This window comes from Mus caroli, unplaced genomic scaffold, assembly GCF_978045245.1.
Source record: "Mus caroli unplaced genomic scaffold, Mus_caroli_1 scaffold_10, whole genome shotgun sequence".
Classification (NCBI taxonomy): domain Eukaryota; kingdom Metazoa; phylum Chordata; class Mammalia; order Rodentia; family Muridae; genus Mus; species Mus caroli.
The window spans coordinates 18,758,235-18,780,865 of NW_028227265.1; the positions used below are offsets into that span (position 1 = coordinate 18,758,235).

At 52.8% G+C, this 22,631-nt stretch overlaps 1 protein-coding gene across 1 annotated transcript in view; it reads right to left on the bottom strand.

The window, feature by feature from the left end:
* Positions 1-316: 316 nt before the first annotated feature.
* Positions 317-22,631, bottom strand: part of Vac14 (VAC14 component of PIKFYVE complex) — a 96,662-nt gene continuing 74,347 nt past the window's right edge. Inside the window, exons 15-19 of the mRNA XM_021169610.3 lie at positions 10,485-10,659; positions 9,189-9,307; positions 8,040-8,119; positions 5,248-5,398; positions 317-598 (exon numbers count right to left, since the gene is read on the bottom strand). Of these exons, the coding sequence (XP_021025269.1) occupies positions 436-598; positions 5,248-5,398; positions 8,040-8,119; positions 9,189-9,307; positions 10,485-10,659 (688 nt within the window). The 3' untranslated portion in view covers positions 317-435. The remainder of the gene's footprint in view (positions 599-5,247; positions 5,399-8,039; positions 8,120-9,188; positions 9,308-10,484; positions 10,660-22,631) is intronic.

Sequence of the window (22,631 nt, forward strand, 5' to 3'; positions counted from 1 at the left end):
GCTTGATTAAGGATTCTGTGATTTCTTTATTGGGGCAGGGATGGACATCATTCTGTAGAGGTCTTTGTGCTGGCCTGTGTGCATTTCCACACAGATGTACATATGCATACACACCATGCCAGTGCTCTGGGGCCAAGGTCAAGCTCTTCTCACAGACAGGGATTAGAAAGAGGCTGCTTCTGGATTCTGAGGCTGTAGTCCGGACTCAGGAGAGAATCCATCGGTCCCAGGACAGAGTGTAGCTGACAGTGCTGGGGTCCAGGTGCTCTGCTGGGAGGAGCTGGGGCTGACAGAGCCAATACCGTCCCCCTCCCTACCCTGGCTGGTGGTTGGGTCCAGCCCTGCTGGAGGCAGGTTCTCAGGCTCTTTGTGGCCTCAGCTTAGAGACCCTGAGTGCTTCTTAGGCCACGAGGGCCCTTTTCCACGCTAGGCACATCAGAGGACAACCCTGCGGTCCAGGTGATCCCCTCGCCCACTGCGCTGGTGTCTTACTTCCAGGTGCTGTTGCTGGACTTTTTCAAAGTGCTGCAGCAGCTCTGTGTAGTCGATGCTGGGGGAGTCACCTTTCTGGGACTTGGGGGCAGCTTTCAGACAGTCTCTGGGAAAATGGACAGAAGTCAGAGTCAGTGTCTGCATCATGGTAGGTGCTGGTGGGGTTCAGTCTCTGGGCACCTGTGGGTCCCTGCCCAGCGACATCTTCCCAGCAGCCAGACCCATAGTGCTTAGGGTCCCATGTCCACCCCCTTTCCTGCAGCTGGTGGGAACAGCCAACCCGCTGCTTGGATGTCTCTCAGCCTGTGGGGCTGTTGATGGCGCCTGGAGCGGAGCAGGCATTGCATGGGGAAGCACTTCCTGTTTACCAGTGGCTCCCTTTGGGGTGAGAGCCAGGGCCAGCAGCCAGCCAGGAAGGCAGCTGGGGCCTGGAACAGGGTCTGGGGAGAAGGGGGAGGCGGTAGCCCAGCCCTTTCTCTGTGGTATGGCTGAGACTGCAGACAGCTGGGATCAGTGAAGTCTCTCTGTTGGACCTACAACTTGGCAGGCCTTGGGTCCCAAGGCCTGTGATCACTACCTGCTCCCAGAGAAGAGCTTATCTTACCACAGGACATGCTGACCAACCTACACTCCTTCCAATTGATGGACCAATCCTGTAGCCTCACATCAGCTGGGTTCAGCTTGCCACCCAGGGCCCAGTCCCATTCCTAACTGTCCCTCCAGCATATCCTTATTCTGTTCCCCACACTCCATTCTGCCTAGAGCCCTGGCAAAGGGTTTCATGAAGGCTGTGACCCACTCAGCTGAGCGGACTCCCTGGGACCTCTGGGTTGGTGAAGAGGCTGGCCGAAGCTAAGGAAATAGGATAGCAGACCTGGCCTAGACATCTGACCTTAAACAAAAATCTCCATCCTAGTCTGTAAAAGAGGTTGCCACAGGAGACATGTCACGTCCTGAGTGTAAGGTTCCCTCCGGCTGTGACATGACAGAAACTTGCCTGTGTCTAGCCCCAGCTCAGGTATGAGATGGGTAGCTACATACAGCTCTACCTCTCCTGGAGCAGGCAGCCCAAGGCCTGGTACACCTGGCTACTCTGTCTAGAGCTCCCACGATGGCACCTTCCCCAGTGAGGTTGGCCAAGTGAGAAAAACTAATGGCTTTAAGCCTGAAGGCACTGCTGTGGCCTGTTGAATTTCAGGCTAGGAGCAGGGCACAACTACTCCCAGATGCAGCTTTGGGAACCTGAGTGTACCTCCCACACCCTGGCCCACGCTGCTCCTTTCCTCTCTCTTGAGGAGGACACACACTGCCTGAAAACATCTTAGATAGCATCTGTGGCCAATGTTTTTTCCTGGGCCTCGAGCCACTGCCTCCTGAGCCAGGGCTTGATCACTGTTGGCTGGAGAGCGAAAGTGGCCTGGTGATGCCCACTTGGTTGTCACTTGGGGCTTCTGCTGCTGGCTGACTCCCCTGGGAATGAGGGAAGGGACCTCTCTGGCCCAGCAGCTACTGGTATAGGTGCCGCTGTCCTGGAGAACAACCAGACTCCTAAGGGGGCAGAGGGACTTAGAGCAGGTAGTCCTAGGTCCAGGGTGTGGCTAGCTGTTATCCAAGTCATTTAACCTGGGACGGGAGAGATTCGAGGCCACAGAGAGGACACCGGGGATAGGGTGGGATGTGTGCCCAAGAGTCTACATGCTGTCATAACACCACCATTAGCGAATGTGGGGACAAAGGTCCAGAGAAGGACTATTGTGAGGAATTGAGGGATGTTCTGATTAGTTTTGTCAACTTGGCACAAATGAGTTACTTGGGAAGAGGGAACCTCAATTAAGGAACTGCCTCTAGCACCTGGCCTATAGGTATGCATGTGGGGCACTTTTTTGATTAATGATTGATGTTAGGTTGTGCTACCCATAGGCAGGTGGTCCTGGGGCAGGCAGGCAAGCAAGCAAAACAAACCTACAGAGCAAATAAGTAAGCTACAATGGCCTTCTTTTTTTTTTTTTTTTGGTTTTTCGAGACAGGGTTTCTCTGTGTAGCCCTGGCTGTCCTGCACTCACTTTGTAGACCAGGCTGGCCTCGAACTCAGAAATCCGCCTGCCTCTGCCTCCCAAGTGCTGGGATTAAAGGCGTGCGCCACCATGCCCGGCTACAATGGCCTTCTTTACTTCAGTCCCTGCCCTGACTTCCCTCAGTGGCTGGACCATTACCCGGAAGTGTAAGATGAAATGAACCCCTTTCTTCCCAAGTTGCTTTTGGTTAGTGTTTTGTCATAGCCATAGAAAGCAACTTAGAACAAAAAGATACCGAGGCCGGGGAAACAGCTGTATCTTGCCCTCTGGAACCTCCTCCATGGTAGAGGGATTCTTCCCACCCATCATGACCAGCCTTGCTGCTTGCTCGGGACAGCATCTCATGTACCTCAGGCTGGCTTTTATAGCCAAGAACACCCTAACTGATGGTTCTCCTGCCTTCACCTCTCCAGTGCTGGGACTACAAGCATCATCTCCTCCCCCACCACAATGGCGTGCTTTCTTCCCCACGATACTCAGGTACTGGGTGACAGGGATACCTGGCGGCAGGGTGGAAGGTGGCACTCCCCTGCCACCCACCTGTCCGTCTACCATGAGCTTTTCTTTCAGAGGCTCCTTCTCTCCGTACTAAGGATGGTTAGAAAGCTTGAGGGTGGCCCATGGCCCCAACCTTTAGTAAGAACGCAGAGGGACGGGTGGTGAATGTGGAAATCTCCCCAGCTGTTCTGTTTGCAGGCGGCTGCCTGCCTGCCAGCTGCCTGCCCCACCCGGGGCTGGGGCTGCCCACAAACCCTTTCCAGAGTGTGAACTGGCCCTCTGCACCCCAACCCTGAAACCTGACTCCTCCTCCAGCTGTCTGATGTCCCTTCCCACCTACTGTATCCATGCCCAAGTCTACATTCAACTTTCTCAGGTCCCTGCAGAAGCCAGAAAGCTGAGACCCCTCCAACACCTCCTGCCCATTTAGTACACATATGCACAGACCAAGAAACTGGGAGCCCAGAAAGGGTATTGAATCTGTGTGAGGCCACATAGCAGATCCCATTCTAGGCCTGAAACCATCCACTGACCCACATTAGAGCCTTCTACATAGAAGACTCACTCACTCCTTAGACTCAAGATATTCCTGAGGAAACCCTTTTACCTAGTTTCTTTCTGGGGATTTATCTTGCCTTGACTCGGACAGCCTTCCCTACCTTCCTAAGACAAGATATTGCCAGAAGAGCCCTGAGAAACAGCTCTGGGAAGCTGCAGGGTTTCTGGCTTGGCCCGAGGCCTGCCCCAGGGCAGTGTCCTTCCAGGTGCCTTCTACCTTCCTCCTTCCTCCTTGCCTCAGTGCCTACCCGGATATTGTAGGGTCAATGTACAAATCAGGCTGAGGAGGTGTGTTGTCACCTTAAGATCTTCCTACTTTCAGAAGCAGGAGATATCCATTCGGGAGGGATCCAGACACCAGCCCAACCCCACAGTGGTGTCTCTGAACCCTGGGTGTATTCAACCCATCAAACACTTCACAGATTTCACTTGGTTGACACCCAGAGCTGACAAGACACAGTCAGCACAAGGCTGACTGGGAAAGCGGCAGGAAGGGGTGGACTGGGCAGCAGGCAGGGCAGCCTATAAGGTTGGTTTGGAAGACACAGGGTCACAGAGACCTGAGTGCAGCAGGCTGATCCTGAGGCTGTCTGCATCTACCCTAAAGGCAAATGCCCAAGGCCTTTGCTGCAGCGAGGCGCCAAGGCCTGCTGAGTGGCTCCAGTGGCCTAGGAGGGAATTCTAGACACACAGGGCAGCTGATGTAAGCTGGGTGCACTCCATTCAGCGTAAATCTTCTCAGTGGCTCTGCTTGTTTCCATGGTGACCTGACAAGTGAAATTTTCCATCTCCGATGCCAAATGCCTGTGGATGAGGCAAAGCCTCCAAGGGTTACCAAATATAGACACAGCCCAACAAGCTGTGGGGCCAGGGCCAGCAGAGGGTTCAGGGTGGGAGCTTGGAACCCCTTGCCTAGAGGGTGCCAGCTTGGGCAACTCAGCCATGTTCTTCCTGAGAGCAGGCTCCTGGTGGAGTAGAGCAGGTATATTCTTGTTTCCTAATCCTTTGGAATGATGGTGGGCAGGTCCTGATGATGTGGGAGATCTCAGAGGGCCAAGTTTGAGCATCTCATAGAATGGAATAGCAAGGCATCTAAGCCTGTGAGGTGCCCAACTCTGGACTTTTTTTTTTTTTTTTTTTTTGTTTTTTTGTTTTTTCGAGACAGGGTTTCTCTGTATAGCCCTGGCTGTCCTGGAACTCACTTTGTAGACCAGGCTGGCCTCGAACTCAGAAATCCGCCTGCCTCTGCCTCCCGAGTGCTGGGATTAAAGGCGTGCGCCACCACGCCCGGCCCAACTCTGGACTCTATCTGGCTGTCTGTGTCTGGGACCCTGACTTACTTGTCATCCCTAGAGCTCCTCTCTCCAGGGACTTCTGCTGGGCAAAGATCTCATACTTAGGCCTGGTCTCTCTAAGCTCCCCCTGCCTGCTTGGGAAAGCATGCCTATATATTTCTGACCTTTAAACACTCCCAGAACCTCCATTTTGGGATCTGCTGTGGATTTGAAGACAAGAGAAAGGTACTTGTGGAGTGAACAAGGTTAAACGACAGAGGGGTAAAGTAGGGCCCTTGGATCTCCCATGGAACGGGCCTGGAGGGCAGTGCCTGGGGCCCAGCACTCACTCAGTCTGCAGCAGCTCAGGGTTGGGCACACACTGGAGCCGGTGAGAGAGCAGCTGGAAGGCACTGCTCTGGGGCAACAGCATGAGCAGGCCGTACAGGGCCTTGATCAGGTATGGGTTGTTCTTCACGTCCAGCAGTTGCAGGCGTAGATCTGCAGCAGGGCAGAAGCCAGGGGTCAGGAATCCTGGGCCTGCTCTAGAATACACTGCCCAGATCCCCTGCCTCAGCCTAGCTGGGAAAGAACTGGAAGCACTGGACCCGGCCCTGCTAGGCTGAGACCTACCTGCCTAAGAGTTAAGTATTTGCTCCTCCACAGACAGCCAGGCCTGGGCCTCCTTCTCTCAGAGAATTTTAGCCATTTCTATGACCCAATTTCTTCCTACCCATCCATTTGACTGACGTATCTAGCAGGCCCTCAGCCTGAGATCCCCAAACCTGCTGTTGGGTTAAGCCTACCTTCCCTAGGCTCAGCTGCTTCCTTATAATGAGGGCTGGGGGCTTGTAGAGTAACAGATTCCCCAGTTGGTGCTGCACGTGCCAGCACGTGAGCTATAAATAGGATGAGCTAGAGAGAAAGAGTGGATTAGGGCTTTGCTAAGGGAGGGCGGATGGGAAAATGCCTTTGTGTGTAGTGAGGCGCACACCAAAGCTCAGAGTGTCCAGGAGGAGATTTGAATATCCAAGTTAGACATAGCCACTTACCACCTCAGCCCTTCAAGGGCACGACACTCTCATTCTCTGCCCAGCATCTATGTCAATCCTAGAAGTCTGAACCTGGTTCTGGCCAGCTGTACCTCATCGTGGCTATGGCCTGCCCGAGGCTGGGTAGGGAGACTGGATTGCAGAGAGGCTCTCCTTCCCCTCCTGGGCCTCTGTGGTAGCTCTGCCCACATCTTAAACCTTGGCAGACATTATTTGTAGACAATGAGGCAGAGAATAGACCTTTCAGAGAGGAGACCTGCATCTTGGAGTCTGGTCTTGCCTCCCAGTAGGACAAGGATGATGCTGGGAGCCTGAGCAGCCAGGCCCTGGTGCTAGGTGCCAGAAGACTGGATGGCTTCTTAGTGCCCCCTCTTAGCCCGAGGCAGAAGTCATAGCACCTATGAAACTGTAACATTCATATCTGATATTGACCCAAGTTTCCCAGCATAGAACTCCTACAGTCCTCAGTCTCTAAAACAGCCTTTCATGCTGATTGAGTTGAAGGTTGAGCTGATTGCCAATGGCCAAGGTAAATCACCCATGCTTAAATAATGAAGCTTCCATAAAAGCTCAGGACTGCGTTACAAGTACACTCTTCTCTTCCTCCATTCCCACCGTAGTGTATCGTAACAATTGCGGTTCCTAGAGCTCTGTGAGACACTCAAGCAAAGTAATCAAACCTAAGGTCGTGTGTGATCCCTGATGGATATAGCTGGGTGCTCAGAAGCCCAGGGCTGGTGAGATTGGATGCTGGCTCCAGGTAGGCTCTGAAGACTGAGCTGCACTGGAGGATGCTCAGCCAGCTGGAGGAACAAGGAGAAGCATCTGCTGGGGTTACAGACGAGTTAATCTGCAAGTGTGTGCGTAGGGAAACTTTTTGTTTTGTTGTTCAAGATAAGATTTCGCTGTGTAGCCTTGGGTCTGTAGAACAGGCTAGCCTCAAACTCAGAGATATATCTATCTGTGCCTCCTGAGTGCTGGGATTAAAGGTGTGTGTCTCCACTGCCCAGTTAGGAAAACTTTTTACTATGTACACAGCTGTGAAGAAGCCTGAACCTACTTGCAGTTCTTTCTTCCCGCTGGGCCTTGAGGAAGCTTGGTTTGCTTAGCATCTTTGCTGTCGTCGTCGGTGCCTCATCCATCTTATTCCTGAGTATGAGTTGCTTAGGGCTTCTTCTTGATTAGCTTAGACCTGCCTTCAAGTGAATCCTTCTACCCTGAGGGGCCCTCAGGCAGTGAGATGCTAGGCAAGGTAGGCTTTGGACAGGCTGAGGTCTTTCTCCTGTTCTGCTGTCTCCAGGGCCTGGGCCATGGCAGCACCAGTAGGTGCTTAGAGCAGCTGGTCCTTTAAATGTGAGGAAGCTGGGGGAGGGGGAAATTCTTGAGCCCCTGCATTTGTTTTTGGGTCCCAGGGTAAAGGCTCATCACTCAGGTCAGAGATGCTGCCAAGGAGCAAAGGCCCAGGTGGCCACCTAGGCTAGGAAGGTGGCTAGAGCCAGGGCTACCTCTGGCTTCTCCACTACACTGTAAACACACGTGTGTTATCTGGAGTGCTGCCTGCTTTGGGGAGCAGGCGCTGCATGTGTGGAGGCGCCAAGTGCTGTGCTTGCCCAGGCAGCCGCTGCTTCTGCACATTTAGCCTGGGTGTTACTCACCAGGCAGCGCTTGCCCAGTGGCTCCTGGCACATGGCGGCTCCTGGGCAAGCAGGGATCCCTATAGCCCCAGAGAGTCAGGGCAGAGGCAGCAGGCTGGGGAGGGCAGCGAGGGACAGCCCATGGCAGGCTCTGGCTTAACATTCTGATGGGTTTCATGTCAGCACTGGCCTGTGTGTATGTGACCCATTTTGAGGAAACAGACAAAACTAAGTTCTGATGCCACAGCCCTGTCCCACTGCAGCTGGCCCTTTATCACCAATTGGCACCTTCTCTGATACTACATTCTTGACCTTCTAGAAGACTGCTGGGCGCATCGCCCTCTTCCCCTCTCTGAGCTCAGTTAAGAGTGGTATCTGAAACTGGCTCCATACCTCCCCCTCTGCCTCCAGGCCAGCAGAAGGCAAGGTAGATCTATGGCCCTGACAGGATCTTACATGTAAAGATGGGGCACTCAATTAGCTGCACCAGTTTGTCCACCTCTGTGAGGAAATCCACTGTGACTTCCAGGTCCCCACTGAGTGGGCAGTCAAGGAAAGTCTCCTTATTAGAAGTGTCTTTGCCCAAGGAGTGGCAAAGGATGGATTCCAGGGAGTCTATTTGAGCTTGGGCTCAGAATTCCATGTGTCCCTTCTCCAGACCTGGTTTCCAGTCTTTCAAAGTTGGATTTAGCACATGAAGGACATAGATCCAATCTCTCTGTTTTTCTGTTCCTCTAAATGGGGTGTGGCCCAGCTGCTCCTTTTGCATGGGTGCTTGGATTCTGCTCCTGAAGTGGTCCTCTGTCTACCTGGGCCCAGGAAGACACTTACTGTGGCCCTGCAGCTTGGTTTCTGCCTGAGAGGACAACCCAGGGAAGCTTAGAACTGGCCAGTGGGTCTTAGTGTCTGGGTCACACAGTTGGCCAAGACAAACAGCCTCAGGCTGTGAAAGGGTGCCAGGCAAGAACACTTAACCCTTTCCTGAAGCCTTCCTGGCCCTAGCTTCTATCTCCTCACAGCAGGAAGGAAGTCTTACTCCCTGAACACTGTTCTGATCCTAGGTCATAAACAGGTTCAAAGGTGAGGTTGTTCTGACTCCCAGCGTAGATTAAAAAAACCCCTCTGACTATGGATGCCTTTTGGTGAGGCAGGTCATTATGCATCCTGTGTATGTGTGGTGGGCTCCTGCTCCTTCTTCAAGTTTCCAAAGTTAAGACATGTGAGCCAGCCCTGCCTGCAGGTTTTCCCAGTATATTCTTATACCGAGGCCTTTTCCATCCAAAAAAAAAAAAAAAAAAAAAAAAAAAAAAAGTTGTGGTGGAGGGGCTAGCAGGAGAGACCTGTCTCTTTCCTAAGGCAGGAGGTGGGCGGCACCTCAGCCAGTCTCCACTCCAGGCCTACCTCCCCTTCAGGAGGTCTAAAAGGGTCTTTAGAAGGAGTTGATGACAGCTCCTTCCTGAACACACCATACCACACCACACCACACCGCACAGCACTCCTGGTGGGAGGCCTTGGTGATGTCCCAAGCCCTGGAGGTGGTCACAGGAAATGGCAGCAAGGCCACTCTTGGCCCTCCCTGGGGGATGGATGACAATGAGAGGATACAACTTCTGGATGAGGTCATAGGCGTGGCGGTAGTTCTGGGTGAGGAAGCAGAGGGACACGGTGGTGACTGGGTTGTGGCACCAGGAGCGGTACAGGCAGCAGAAGAGGTTCTGGCTTTCCTGAGGGAGAGTCGAAGCAGTTAGAAGGCTTGGCTTCCTGTCACTGCATCCACACAGGACCTGAGGAGGAAGGACCTTGAGGGGCTGTGACATGGGGCTCTTGGGGGCCGCTGGGCTGCCAACTCAGCATTGGGCTGTGTTTGGCAGCCCAGCTGGGAACGAGCTGTCACAAAGGAAATGCTGACAGCTCCTTAGACCCTGTCATTACCTCCTGGCCTCACAGAGCCACGTGGTAGTGGCAGCAAAGGCCTAGTCAAAAGTGAGCCTACCCTTTGTAAGCTGGCATTTCTGCCACTGGCAAAATGACAGTAATTGTCTCTTGGAACTCTGTGGTCCCAGCACCCAGGCTGGGAAGAAGTTCTGTCCGGGCCCAGGCTCCTCTCTTAAACCCCAGCTTCCCCTCCTTTCCCCACCCAAGTCCACCCTGTGCTCTCAGTACCAGGAAACCCATCCTGCAGACCAGCCCACAATGAGGGAGCCCCGAGCCCCATCCTGCAGACCAGCCCGCACTGAGGGAGCCCCGAGCCTGAGGAAAATTCTTACGGCTTCTGTAAATGTCTGCAGGGAACCACAGGAGGAAGGCAGCGCTGTGGCCTGGATCATTGCAAACCACTTGGCCTCAGATGTCCTTATAGACATGGGCTTAAATGCCCTCGAGACTCCCAGAAAGAGGTTGAGGTAGGGTCATGCTAGGCAGGGGGCAGAGGGAGAGCGACCCACACCACGACTGGGAAGTAAGTCCCTGGCACCATGATGGCACTAGTCCCTGTAAGCTGAGGGAAGCCCAGAGTATTGGCTTTCTGGCAATTGCTCTGCTCTTTCTGACCAACCTTTGGGCACCCTTACCCAAAGCCTGGGACAGGAAGCAATGAGGTGTCATGCATTTTGATGCACTTATGATGATAGGCATTTTATGAGACAGATGCGTCCAGCTGGAAGAGGGGCCAGAGCAGGGAGGAACACAAGGAGAGCAATTAACCCTTTGTTTTCCAGGAATATTTCAATTTTTACCATGCGAAAGGGACTTTGCTGTTTCCAAAGGGACAGTGAATGGTGGGGGAGGAACTGGGAAGACCCTGTGGTGCTGGCCTTGAGCTGTGAAGACTCCCCGTTTACCAGTCTCCTGGGAGCGGCTGAGGGGTGAGCTGGCTGCCTAGCGCTGGGTGAGAGGGAGTACCGGGGTCTGCAGGTCCTTGAGCTGGTTCCTCAGCTGGAAGAGCTCGGTGGAGGTGAGCAGGATGGTGTTGAGTGTGTGCACCATGGTGGACGCGAACTTGAGGTCCTCCTCCCGAAGCAGGATGTCTGCCATTGAATGGAAGATGTTCTCCGCATTCAGCAGGAGGCAGAGCTGCCTGGAAAACAAGCCAGCAAAGGTTACACCCCGGAGGCTCTTCAGGGTCCTAGAGGAACCTGAGCTTTACTAGGACTGTAGGGGGCCTCAGGGCTGGGGTATGCTTGGGAAAAGGACCCCCCCAGGGGTTACGGCAACGCACTGAAGACCCCTTTACTTCCCAATATCACCTACCTTGACCTAGAAACCATGGCACACAAGCTCTATTTGTGCCCCTCCTCCCTCAGAAAACTGTCAGGCCTCTGGATAGTAGGAATGCCTTCCTGGGGTTTCACATACAGCAACAAGCCTGTAAGTTATATCATGAGTGTCTCCCGTATATATCAACAATGCCTCCCCACACCAAGGTGGTTCTGCCATCTTGGATCCTAATTCTCTCTAGACTCCATCTTCATCTGAGAATGTCTCCACACACAAGGAAGTCTCTTGGACTAAGTAAGAATGCGCTGATCACTTCTGGCCTTGCTTGAAGGGATGTGTGCAGGTTGTTGGGCCCAACGGCACTTGTGGGCTAAAGTAACCCTATGTCAACCAAGTGGCATAGGGAGGTAAAATGACTGGACCATAGTGGTGCCTGGCTCCCCCGGCCTCACACATTTCTTAGTAAGAGCTTGGGGTAAGAAGTGGGCTTTGAGAATGAGGCTCTGTTACAGAGAGGTTCCTAGAGAATGAGGAGAAGCAGGCTTCCCAGGGTTCCTGGGGCAAAGTGAAATAACAGCAGATTGAACACATCCTGGGGTCAGACTGCGAGGGGCAGTGAGCAGCAAAGTGTGCCTGCTTCTTATTGGATAGAGACTAGTGGTCAAAGTAACTTGTTCCCATGGTCTTTGGTGTGAGGCTGATATCTTCTGCCTGCCTGCCTGTCCTTGTACCAGGGAAGCAACACCACAGAACTAGACAAGGGGCAGAGGCTTCAAGGAGCTGTGTACTGAGCGACATGAACACCCTATGAGGCACCACCCTGTGAGACACCATGCCTCAGAGCTACCTCTTGTGTGGGACTTGATCAGGGCTGATTTCTTGTTTCACTGTGAACACCAGCCATGGCTTTGCAACTAGACTTGAGACAATTTTGCCATACCCCCCCCAGCCGCAGCCCCAGCCCCAAACCCCAGAGCACTTGGTAACAGAGAGACAAAACCATGAATCCCAAATGTGTTCAGCCTAGATCCCATGGACCCAGCAGGCTTGACCATGAAAGACAGATAAATGAGGTGGGGATGGAGGTGGGAGGAGGGAGGAGCCATGAACAAGGGGTTACTAAATCTCCACTGCATAGCCACCCAGGTGATCCATGGCCACTCCTATGTGGATGGGCAAAGGCCTTGGAGCCCTATAGTCTCAAACATAGCCAGGTGACCCCTATGTCAGCTTAGCAATTTATTCCTTAAATGGGGGCAATACCTGTCTAAAATGAGGGGAGCAGCCAGAAGGCAGCAGGCCAATGTTTGGTGTATGGCACCTGGGGAGAAGAGCCTCTGTGGTACAGATGACAGCCAGCATGCAGATGGGAGCCTCCTGTAGGACTCAGACAGCACTTCCTATCCCCGTTCACCCTGGAGGAGCCCCGTCTCCAAGGCCATGGGACAGAAATGTTCAAAAAGGGCAGGCTGGGAGGGAGTACTGACAAATGGCTGCAAGTGTCCATCGCCCACAGCTGCTGCCGCCGTTTCTATGACAGAGAGCAGCAGCTGAATGGCTGCCAGGCAGTGCTTCCCAAGGACCCCAGGTCAGCCTGGCTGGGATGTGCAGAAGCCGGAGTCCGGGGTGGCACTCATGTGTGCATGGGTTAGGGATGGTTTGGACAGGCAGGCACCGTGGTCTCCTGCTGTCCCAGAGAACCTGAGAATGCTGACGGTCGGTCGATTCTATAGGTCAGGGGGAGAGTTTTCTTGTTGTCACTTGTTCCTCCCTACCTCACCCAACAGCCATGTCCCTCTTCCTTTGGACTTTGTCTCCCAGCGGGTTCCAGTCCCATGAATATATGTTCAAAGTGGCCTAGAGTCAGTGACTTCCACATGAGCCTCATTGAAGGGACTCCAGAGGGGACAGTCCCTGTGGATGTCTCCCAGGCATTTGGAGCTTCACAGGGCCACAGTGCAACTCTTGGTGTCCCTGCAGATTTGCCTTCCTGCAGCAGTTAACACCATTACACTGCTGACCCAGCCTCATGGTCACCAGCTCCTCACCCCGGTCTGGCCATGCACTTGGGGCTTTGCCTTGGTATCCCACCTCAGCCTCATCTCCTCTGGGAATGGGCCACTGCCCAGGGAAAAAGTCAGCCATGTCTTGCTGGCTCAATCCTAACACACCTCTCAGTCTGACTTCCTGCTCATTAAAAAAAAATTAATTTTAAAAATACTTATTTTTATTATTTTTAATGATGTGTCTGTCTGTGACTTATTATAGATGCCCATCAAGGCTGGGGACCTCAGACTCCCCTGGAGTTGCAGATGGTTGTGAGATGCCTGCTGTGGGTGCTGGGAACCAAGCTTGGGTCCTCTGGAAAAGCAGTATGAATTCCCTTGGCATCACACACACCTGAAAATGTCAGCTGTGTGTGATAGCCTCAGAAGATGGAAATGAAATCCTGAGAGTACCTTGGCTAGACTAGTCATATCTGTAAGCTCTGGGTTTGATCAAAACACCGTGCCTTAATGAGTGTGATGGAAGAGCCACTGAGGACAGCACCCAACATCAACCGTGGACCCCACATGCATGTGTGCACACACGCACACCCACATGTGAAAAACAAGCCCCTCTACACATGAAAAATGGAAAACTCACAGACAGGCCTATGGAGACTACTGTCCCTACTTCTGACACTTCTCGGCTCACTCACAGGCAGGTCGAAGCATGCTGTAAATGCTCTGGCTGGCAGAGAACACATCTAGACTTGAACTTAACCCTTCACCAAGCATGCCAACCCAGAGCTGCCCCGCCCTGTCTCCTGACTCCCCTGGGAGGCCAGTCCATCCTAGGATGTCTCCAGAGCCTGTGCTTCCATGGCACCCTCCTCCCCAGCTTTGCTAATGTAATGAAACATCCAAATCAATAGCAAGAGTTTCTTTGGCTCATGATTCTGGAGGGTCCAGTGCAAGCCTGAAGGCTCCCTGCCGTTGGGTATTTGTCAAGGATGGACTCCCATGTTGGGAGTATGGGGGGTGGGGTGGTGGTGGTGGAGCAAAAACACTTCCATCAGAAGCCAGGAAGCAGAGAGAGACTGAGGTCCCACAATCCCCTCCAAGGGCATGTTCCCAGTGACCTTCCAACAGTACCACCCTGGGGACCAAGTCTTTATCTCTGGGAGGTACTACCTCTGTTCTAACTACAGTATCTTCTCACCAGGTGTGTCCTTTGTGAAAGGCCATAGTGGGGAGTGGGAAGCTGGGAAGTGGTCCCTAGAGGGCAACAGTGGAAGTCCTGCCAAGGCCTGACTTTCAGCCCTCCTGATGCTCTGGGCATCTGATGATAACCTGGGGGACTCTCTGGCCAGCAGCTCCCAGGACTCCTGCTGGGGGTGTTTCTAGTCCTTCAGCTAGGACTTGTGATAAGGGGAAGGAAGCAGAGGTGGAGCCACTGTGTCAGAAAGGCACAGATGGCAGGCAGGACCCTACAGGGCAGTGCAGGGCAGGGCAGGGCAGGAGGAGCAGCTTGTCTAGTCCACAGTGCTCAAATGGTAAAGTGCCTTAGGAAGCAAGCCTGCATGGGGGGTGGGGTGGGGGGGGAGGGAGAGAACACACACACAGAGAGCTTTAAGTCAGAACAGGATGCTTGTATCTCCTGTCAGGAAGTAGAGGAGGGATAACCTATCCCAGGACGGCACACACAGCCACAGATTCCATGTGCCTAGCCATGGAGTGTGAGCAAGGTCTTCCTGTGTGTGTGTGTGTGTGTGTGTGTGTTTTTCCTAATTTGCAGAGAATTGTTGTCTAAAGGGAGGACCTGTGCTGCTAGTGACACACATGATGGGGAGGGAAGGGAAAATGGAGACTTTAGAAGCAGCTTTCTGCCCTGAGTTTGTCCTCATCACTCGGCCTCTTGTGTGCCTGTCCCTGCCCACGGGCGGCCTGGCAGATGGCTGCCTTGCAGGGCTGCTGCGTCATCACTTCTCTGCTGAGTCCCAGCCCGGCTTGAGCTGCCTGCTTGGCTCTCAAGCATAGCGCCAATAATGGAACACAGCTTGCAAGCATTACACATTTGCCCATATTTTTTAATACCCATATTAAAGTGCTATTCATCATGAGACAATGGCCTGGAAAGTGCTTGGGGACAAGGCAGAGAGGGGGCAGGAGGGAACCTAAATAGGAGTGTGGAGGCCCTCCTATGCTCACCCAGACATGGGTCCATGTCTCTGTCTATCAGTAAGAAGCCATTCGTGTGGGGCTATGACCTAGGAAATGGCAGGAGGTAAGTGGCTAGGGTATGTGTGTGTTGTTTGGGAAGGAACTCTCTTGGAGGCAATGGGCTGTTGGTCCCCACTGGGGCTCTATGCCTATCAGGCATAGCCCAGAACCTTGTGGATGTGGTTTTCCCCTCACCATTTAGTGCCTCTGGGTGCTCTCTAGGTGGGTGATGGCTGCTTCCTGCTCCTCCATTGGAAGTCTCTAGGGCTTTCAAGGGAGCAACTGAACACCTCTGAAACCCACGAGAGGGGCTGTCACTTTCTGGTCAGAGTTGAGACAACACTGCTTTGTCCAGAGATCTCTGGAGGGCTGGCGTCTGCTGGAGGTGCTGTAGCATACCTGCCTGGCTGCTGTGAGCCTGTTTATCATTTTCATGTAAACCGCCACCTTGGTCAGACACCTGAGGGAAGCTCCATCCTTGGACTCTGGTGGAAGCTTGGGTGCCTAACACCCTACCCTAGGGGACCCACCCACTAGCTCCAACACTAGGGAATCCTGCCCCAAGGCAGCTGGGAGGAAGGTCTCACTGGCTTTGCAGTGCCTTGAGCCCTTGGGTGACTCTAGAGCCATCAGTTACTCTATGTGGCTAGGACAGACAGGAGAAAGCTTGATCTAGAGCTAGAGAGGAGCCAGGCAGCAACGGTGGTCTTCCTCTAGTGTGCCTTCCTCCTGCTGACTCCTCCCAGGCAAGCTGAACTCCGCATGTGGCATCAGGAATGTCCTGAAGGGCCCCACTCCTGTCTATCCTTCCAGTACAAGCTAGCATAGTTGCAAGGTCAAATGAGCCCTCCTGCTCCACGTATCCTTCCCAGGTGCCTTGGCCTCATGCTCCAGACATTCATGTCGGCCCCCTTCCTGGATTCTTCTGGCTTTGACTCTTGAGTCTTGTAAGGGCATGTTGCTACCCCATGGTTCCTGTGGCCTGATTTGTCTTATCACAGCATGAGGGGGTGGTGGCACTGACATATGACCTGAGGGCAGCAGGGGAGGGGGTTATGCCAATTACTGGGCAAGCAGACTGCTGTCTACCTCTCTCCTGTCTCACCCTCCTTCTTCAAGCCTGGCTTCTGACCTCCAGCAGGGATATTTGGTGTGTGTGGGGTGCTCTGCCTGGGAGGAAGGGAGAGGCTCCAGTCAATGTTCTCCCACCAGCTGGGCAGACGGTGCTAACCTGCAGGGCGTTGTCAGGAGCCAAGCCTGGGCGAGTGGGCACAGGTAGGGAAGGGTACCCAAGATGGGTAAAGGGAGGTTGGGGATGACTGATCTCCAGGCAGGAGTCTCAGACACTCTCGACTGTCTCAATGTCACCATACTAAAATGGCCACTGGCAGAGTGCTGACAGCTGGCCTGTGGGGGACACACTCAACTACAAACCTGCTGAGCAATGAGACAGCAGCTGGGCGCCCACCATCCTTCCACCACAGCCTCCCCCAGTGGCTATTAATAACGTGCATTCCTGCTTCCACTCTCACCTGCCTCCATGCTGGCCGGCCAGTGACAGGCAGAACACTCAGAGTAACCTTCAGCTGGCAGGTCTCAGGTGGAGGAGGGTGTCCCAGCTCTTGGAGAGCTCCCCTAACCCTGTCCTGGCTCCTGAGTGCCTTCCCTCTGTTACACGAGGAACAGGCTTTAGATAATTTCATTGGGTACTTCCTGTTACAAATGGCTCTGCTTGACACATCTCATACCTAAGCGGAAATCCCCGCACAGAGCACTGCCTTGCTTGGTTCTTTGTGCCTATTTTTATAGTCTGGCATCAGGGCTGTGGATTCTTTCTGCCTCTCACCTAGGTCCAGAGATCTCTAGTAGGTGCCCTCAAAGATAACCTGGGCTCAAAGTGATACCTTCAAGCCTGCCTCTGCAAGATGGGCAAGGGGCACAAGCTCCGGGGTCAGTGCCCTCACCTGAGGGCAGGGCAGAGCCCTCCATCTCTCCCTTCAGCTCAGCCTCCTATTCAGTGCTTTCCTTCTCCTCTGGCCCTTCATTCCCACCCACAGCAGAACCACACATGGAGGGGGATTCTTGCTTCTTCTCTACATTGGCCACTACCTGATTTTCATCTTCCTTTAAACAGCTTGAGACTGGGGGGTCTGGATACTTTCCTCCAGAGTCTCCAAGCCAACAAACCTGGGTGCAACCTAGCAGCAAGGCTAGAAAATGCAGAGGCCAGAGCCATCCCCAGAGAGCAGGGGCTATTCCCTCCCTGCCTAACAGCTGGGTTTCTTCAGGGTTTAAAGAGAAAGCGACTTCTAGTCAGAAGCCAGAAGCTTGGGTGGGAGGAGTGGGCTCTCAGCCGAGGTTCAGAAGGCTCTAGAGTCCCAGTGCTCCCTGCTCCTCCCCCATTTCCTTCCAACCCCCCCCACCCCGCTCCCCAAGTATGAAAACTGTAAATCTGTTTTATTTCCATCAGTCCTAGGCAGTGTGCCCCTCAGGGCAAAGGGAGCCGTGGTAACTCTGCCAACTCATGCCTTAAAAATCTATCGTGTTTAATGCAGTTGATGTGTCTGATACACTTAAGTTTCTCGGGAGGGGAAGGAGGAGGCAGCAGCATGAGGGCTTGTTTTTCTGGGTCTTGCTGGGAGTTGATGGAAAGGGGACAGAAGATGAAGTGAGAGGAAGAAAGGGGCCTTTTGTCCTCCGTGCTGTTTGTCCCTCAGTTCAATAGAAGCTCCTGCCAGGCCGGAGGAAGAGTTGTCATAGACACCTGGGTGGGCTTACCCCAGGATGGTCTCATGAGGGTGGGAGCTGTCACATGGAAGCTGACCTTTTGCTGAGGCAGCAGGTCCTTACTCTGAGCTTGCTCTAGGCACTGAAGTTACAGGGAACAGTGGCAGAGGTGACTTCTGTTTCTTCCACAGCACAGGTAGAGTTCAGGAGGCTCTGCCTTAGGAAAAGTTCCCCAGAACAGAAGTCATCTTGTGATGGCCAGGGACCTGCTGGGTCTTATTTTCCACATTTGTTAAATGCTTTTCAAGGCACACCCACAGGTACTACCTGAGCCTCTTTTGGGCTATATTCAGGCATCCTCTTCCTTGTTAGGATAGCTTCACTCTCTTCTTGTCTTGTTCCCAGCCTGTTCCTAGTATCCCTTCCCAGAGCTGTGGCTGGCCCTTCAAGATCAGTTCTAGCTCCTTCTTGGGCATACAGATTTCTCAGTCAAGAGAGGAGACTGGAATGAAGGAAAGGATACTTGTGAAACTGAAAAGCAACAGCTAGGAAGGTCCAGGAGCCTGGTGAGCTGGTGTGGAATTCAGCCTGCCTGTGGAGCTCCATGCTGAGAGGCTGTCTCAGCTGGAGTTTCTACTGCCATGACCATAAACAGCTCAGGCAGGAAACGGTTAATTTCTTCCTACAGCTCGTAGTTACTAACCAGGGAATTCAGGGCAGGAACCGAAAGCAGGAACCTACCCAGAGGCTGGAATGTGGAGGCCATGGAGGAGAACCACTTACTGGCTTGCTCCTGGTTTAATCTGTTTATACCACCTAGGAGCACTATCTCAAGAGTGGCATTGCCAACTGGTGAGCTGGGCCCTCCCACATCAATCACCAGTCAGGAAAATGCACCACAGGCTTGCCAACCTGGTAGGGGGCATTTTCTCAAGTGAGGTTCCTACTTGCAAAATGTCAAGTTGACATAAACCAGCCAGCACATAAACCTAGGGGTAAAATGGATCCAAGTGTGCTCAGGGAGTTTGTGAGGTACTTGGTTTTGGTGGTTATACTTTCAGAGGCTGCATAGGTGTCTGATTCAGCTAGGTTTGCGTTAGTGTCCCAGATAAGGTAGTACCTTATCTCTTATACAAAGATATCCCTCAGAATACAGATGGATGCAGGTCACAAAGTAGGGGCCTGAGGCAGGGAGAGATGGGAGATACCCTGGGCCTGGGCTGAGGGAGTGCCTTAGTGTTGAAGACAGAGGCAGCACACAGAGGACAAGGCTGGTGAGCAAGGAGAGGAAATGGGGCAGCTCTGGCTCCTGCCTGAAGAGCAGTATTCTTAACTCCTGCCTTCTGCCACTGTGGGCATTTTCTCTGCCACGTCCTGTCCTCCATTTCTTTCTCAGTGGCCATAAACAAAGGACAGCTGGTATATTCTTGACATCAGGCAGTATTCATGTGAAAATGCTTTTCCATGTACACAGGTGTCACTGCTACACTGCCCTTTCTACACGAGGATACAGATGTGGCACAGAGCAGAGGTCTCACCCTCATCCAGGTCCAGGTGGCCATTCTGCTAAGCACCAGTTCTTTCAGCTGCTACCTCACTACACAGCCAACCCACAGGCCCAGGTGGCACAAGGCACAACCTGAAACTTGGTTTACAAGGAGATACTAAGGATAGTTCTGCTATAGGAGCCACTGGAGCCCTTTTAATTATTATTAATAATTAATAATTAGTTAATTATCTTCAGGGCACTCTAGGCAAGAGCTCTACCACTAATCTGCCAGTCCACTGAGGCCTTCTGAGCCCAGGCTTCCCAGAAGCTCCTGCCCCACAGTCCCAAGGCCGTGTAACTGTGAGCCACACTGCACTGAGGACCTCCCCTGTGGCAGTGACCACATCCAGTTGCAGCAATGTTAGCCTGGGATCCATACTTGGCATCAGTTGCTGGGGCAATGGCTTGTGTTCAGGGGCCAGGAAAGGAGCAGGGCCTAGAAACTGTGTGCACAGCTCACAGCCAGGCTTGAACTCAGATCACAGGAGAGGTTAACAGAAGTGACTCCAACAGCAGGTTCCCAGAAACCTCTGTCAGGGGTCCCAGGCCAGCTGCTGCCTAAGATCCAGAGTGGGGGATTTTAGAATATTAACTTCTGGTCCCCAGGGAGATATGGTCAAAGTTGCCATTCTGCATCCAGGGCTGGTACTGCCAGGGAAACGGCACCCTGAGTCCTAAGTTCCCTGGAGTCTCCTTGGTGATTATCCGAGAGCCACTGACACAACTGCTTTCCCTCTGAAGCCCTCTGGGCTCTGACCTTAAGCAAGACTTTCTCCTGAGAACATGCTATGCCTTCCCCACAGAGGTGCTTGCTGTGAAGAGGCTACCCAGCCTGGCATGCTGCTTCTGGCCTCAGACCTTCCTGCTGAATATCTCTCTGTCACTCTCCAGCCTGGCTCACATGCTCCAACCCTTGCAGGACAGAAGAAACTTAAGTCCAGAACCACAGTGGGATCAGAATCTGGTCTCTGTTTGGCCAGACTGTATGGCAGCAGTAGAAAGAACCAGGCCACCTCTCTTCTCCACCTAAGGGCTCCATTCCTACATCTTGAAAGCCAGGGCAGAGATGGCCCTTCCCTTCATCTGCATCGCTTCCTCTCCAAGCTCAGGAGCAGGCTCTGGGAAGTAGGAACTGCAGTGCCCAGGGTAGAGTCGGGCTGTGCCACGATCCCCTTGAACGACTGGGGTGTCCCTTGCCCAACAGCATTTCTGTTCCCCCATTGTTCTGCTCAGCTTCTCTTTCTTCATCTAATCATTCCCAAGTGAGGCCTTTCGTTCTAGGCCACGGGACGGCTCGCCATTACTGTTTATAGATCCCCAACGTTTACAGATGGGTAGCACGCCCTTCCTTCTACCTTGCAGTGTGCAGCCAGACACCCAGCCCTTGGCAGGGCTTCCCTGGCTCCTCTGCTCTACAGTCTGAGCTGGTGTGGGTGCAGCAGCTCCAGTGTGCATGTGATCATGGACTGAGGTGACAATGCATCCCTTTAAACACTGGCCTTGTCGCTGTGGATCCAGACCAGGGATCCTGACAATTGCTCTGAATGTCTCCATACGACTCAATGTATTCCGAGAGTTCTAGTCTGGGCCTGCCATTCTGATTTCTGGAGGTACCTCTCAGTGTAAAGCTACCACGCCTGGTCCCATCAGTGACCTCACCTATCCATGTGGGCCCCCCTAAAGTTAGGGAGACGCCCTACTTGAGCAGCTCCTGGATCTTTGACTATGATGTTGGGTCCTGCACTGAGACCCCTTCTCTGGAGACTAGTGTTTTACCTTCCCAAGCTTCTTCCACAACAGGCCTGAGAGGTACTGTCCAACCTGCCCATTAGGGTGGCTGCTCCAGGCTCTGGCAATGACACCTTGGAGAATATGGGAGAGAATTTACCAGCACCTTCAGGAGCTGTGCAGCTAGAGTCTGGGCTCTGACTTGGAGATCTGGGCAGAAGGCTCCACCTTTACCTCCCTAGGCCCTTTGTCTTCACTTCTGCCTGGTATTATACCCTTCTCTTCCCTGCTGGTCTCTGCCTGCTGTGTATAGTCCTAACTTTCTCTAGTCACAAAGAAGGAAAAAGAGACCCAGGACTCTTCCTGGCATCCTCATCTCAGACAGCGGCTTCCTCTGGTAGCCTAGTGACATTCACAGACGATGACAGTGCTTCGTTCAGGAGCTGAAACAACCAGAGCATCTCTGGTCTTCACATCTTTAGTGAGATTTTATGAACTGAGATGGCTTTCTGTGGCTCTTTACAAGTGTCCACTTAAAGAGCACTGAGCTAAGCAGTGGGAAACAGAAGAGGAAGTTAAATGCTACTACCCACTCCTGGCATCAAAGAACAAACATCAGAGCAGCAGCACTGCAGAGCTTTCTGAAAAACGGTAACAAGCTCAGGGTCTACAGGGCAGATATGGTGAGAGAAGACGGCACAGGGAGAACTGGTGTCTGGAGGCAAACAGAAGGAGGTTTTGCTTTGTACCCTTCTTACTACTAACCCAGAAGGCTGTAAGTATCCCTTCTGTGATCATCTTTTCAGGGAATTTTAAGATATATGAAGTAGGCTTTGGTACAAATCTTTCTTTCCCAGGAAACCTACAATGGATTAAATGCATAAAAATAAGGAAGAGCCTTAGTCACGAGGTGTCCTTGAGAGTCACCCTGGAGGGTGCATCTGTCCCAGGACATGGTTACAGCTCAGGCTCCCTGTGAGCAGTGTCAGTGACCTTCCTCACCTCAGGATCCCACGGTAACACACTTGAGCAGAGATCAGTCATCCACACACCAAGAAATGAAGGATTTTAACACACACATGTTCTGGCCTTTGTAGAGAAGAGCTCCTCTGGCCCCAAACCACTGTGCTCCAGCTTAGAGTTCAGGGCCATGTCTAATAAGTTCAAGGCTGCCTGGGATCCCTAGTTCAAAGCTAGCTCAGGCAACTTAGGAAGAACTTGTAAAATGAAGACAGTTTAGTGGTAGAGGTCTTACAGGGCATGAGTTTGAAGGCTAGTGTGGTAGTAGGCAGGGGAGAAGCCATAGAGCAAGACTCAGGGAAGGTGGTACCTCATCAGTGGATGGCAGGACCCTGGCTGGGAGATATGGTGGCAGTGGAGGCAGGGCATAGGGACGGCTGCACATTTAACAATGGAAACAAGCATTTTACAAATGAGAGGATCAACAGCCGGGAAATGGTATTTTTAGCTACTGTGGTTCTTTGCTTCAAAGGCGTATGTTTCATCTAAAACCAGGCAAACCTCCTACAAAGTCTGCCTGTTTGCAAGGAGTGATTAGCATAATACGAGTGGGAAAAAAGGCTGGGCTCCTCATGGAGGCAAGAGAGCTACTATAGGGGAAGC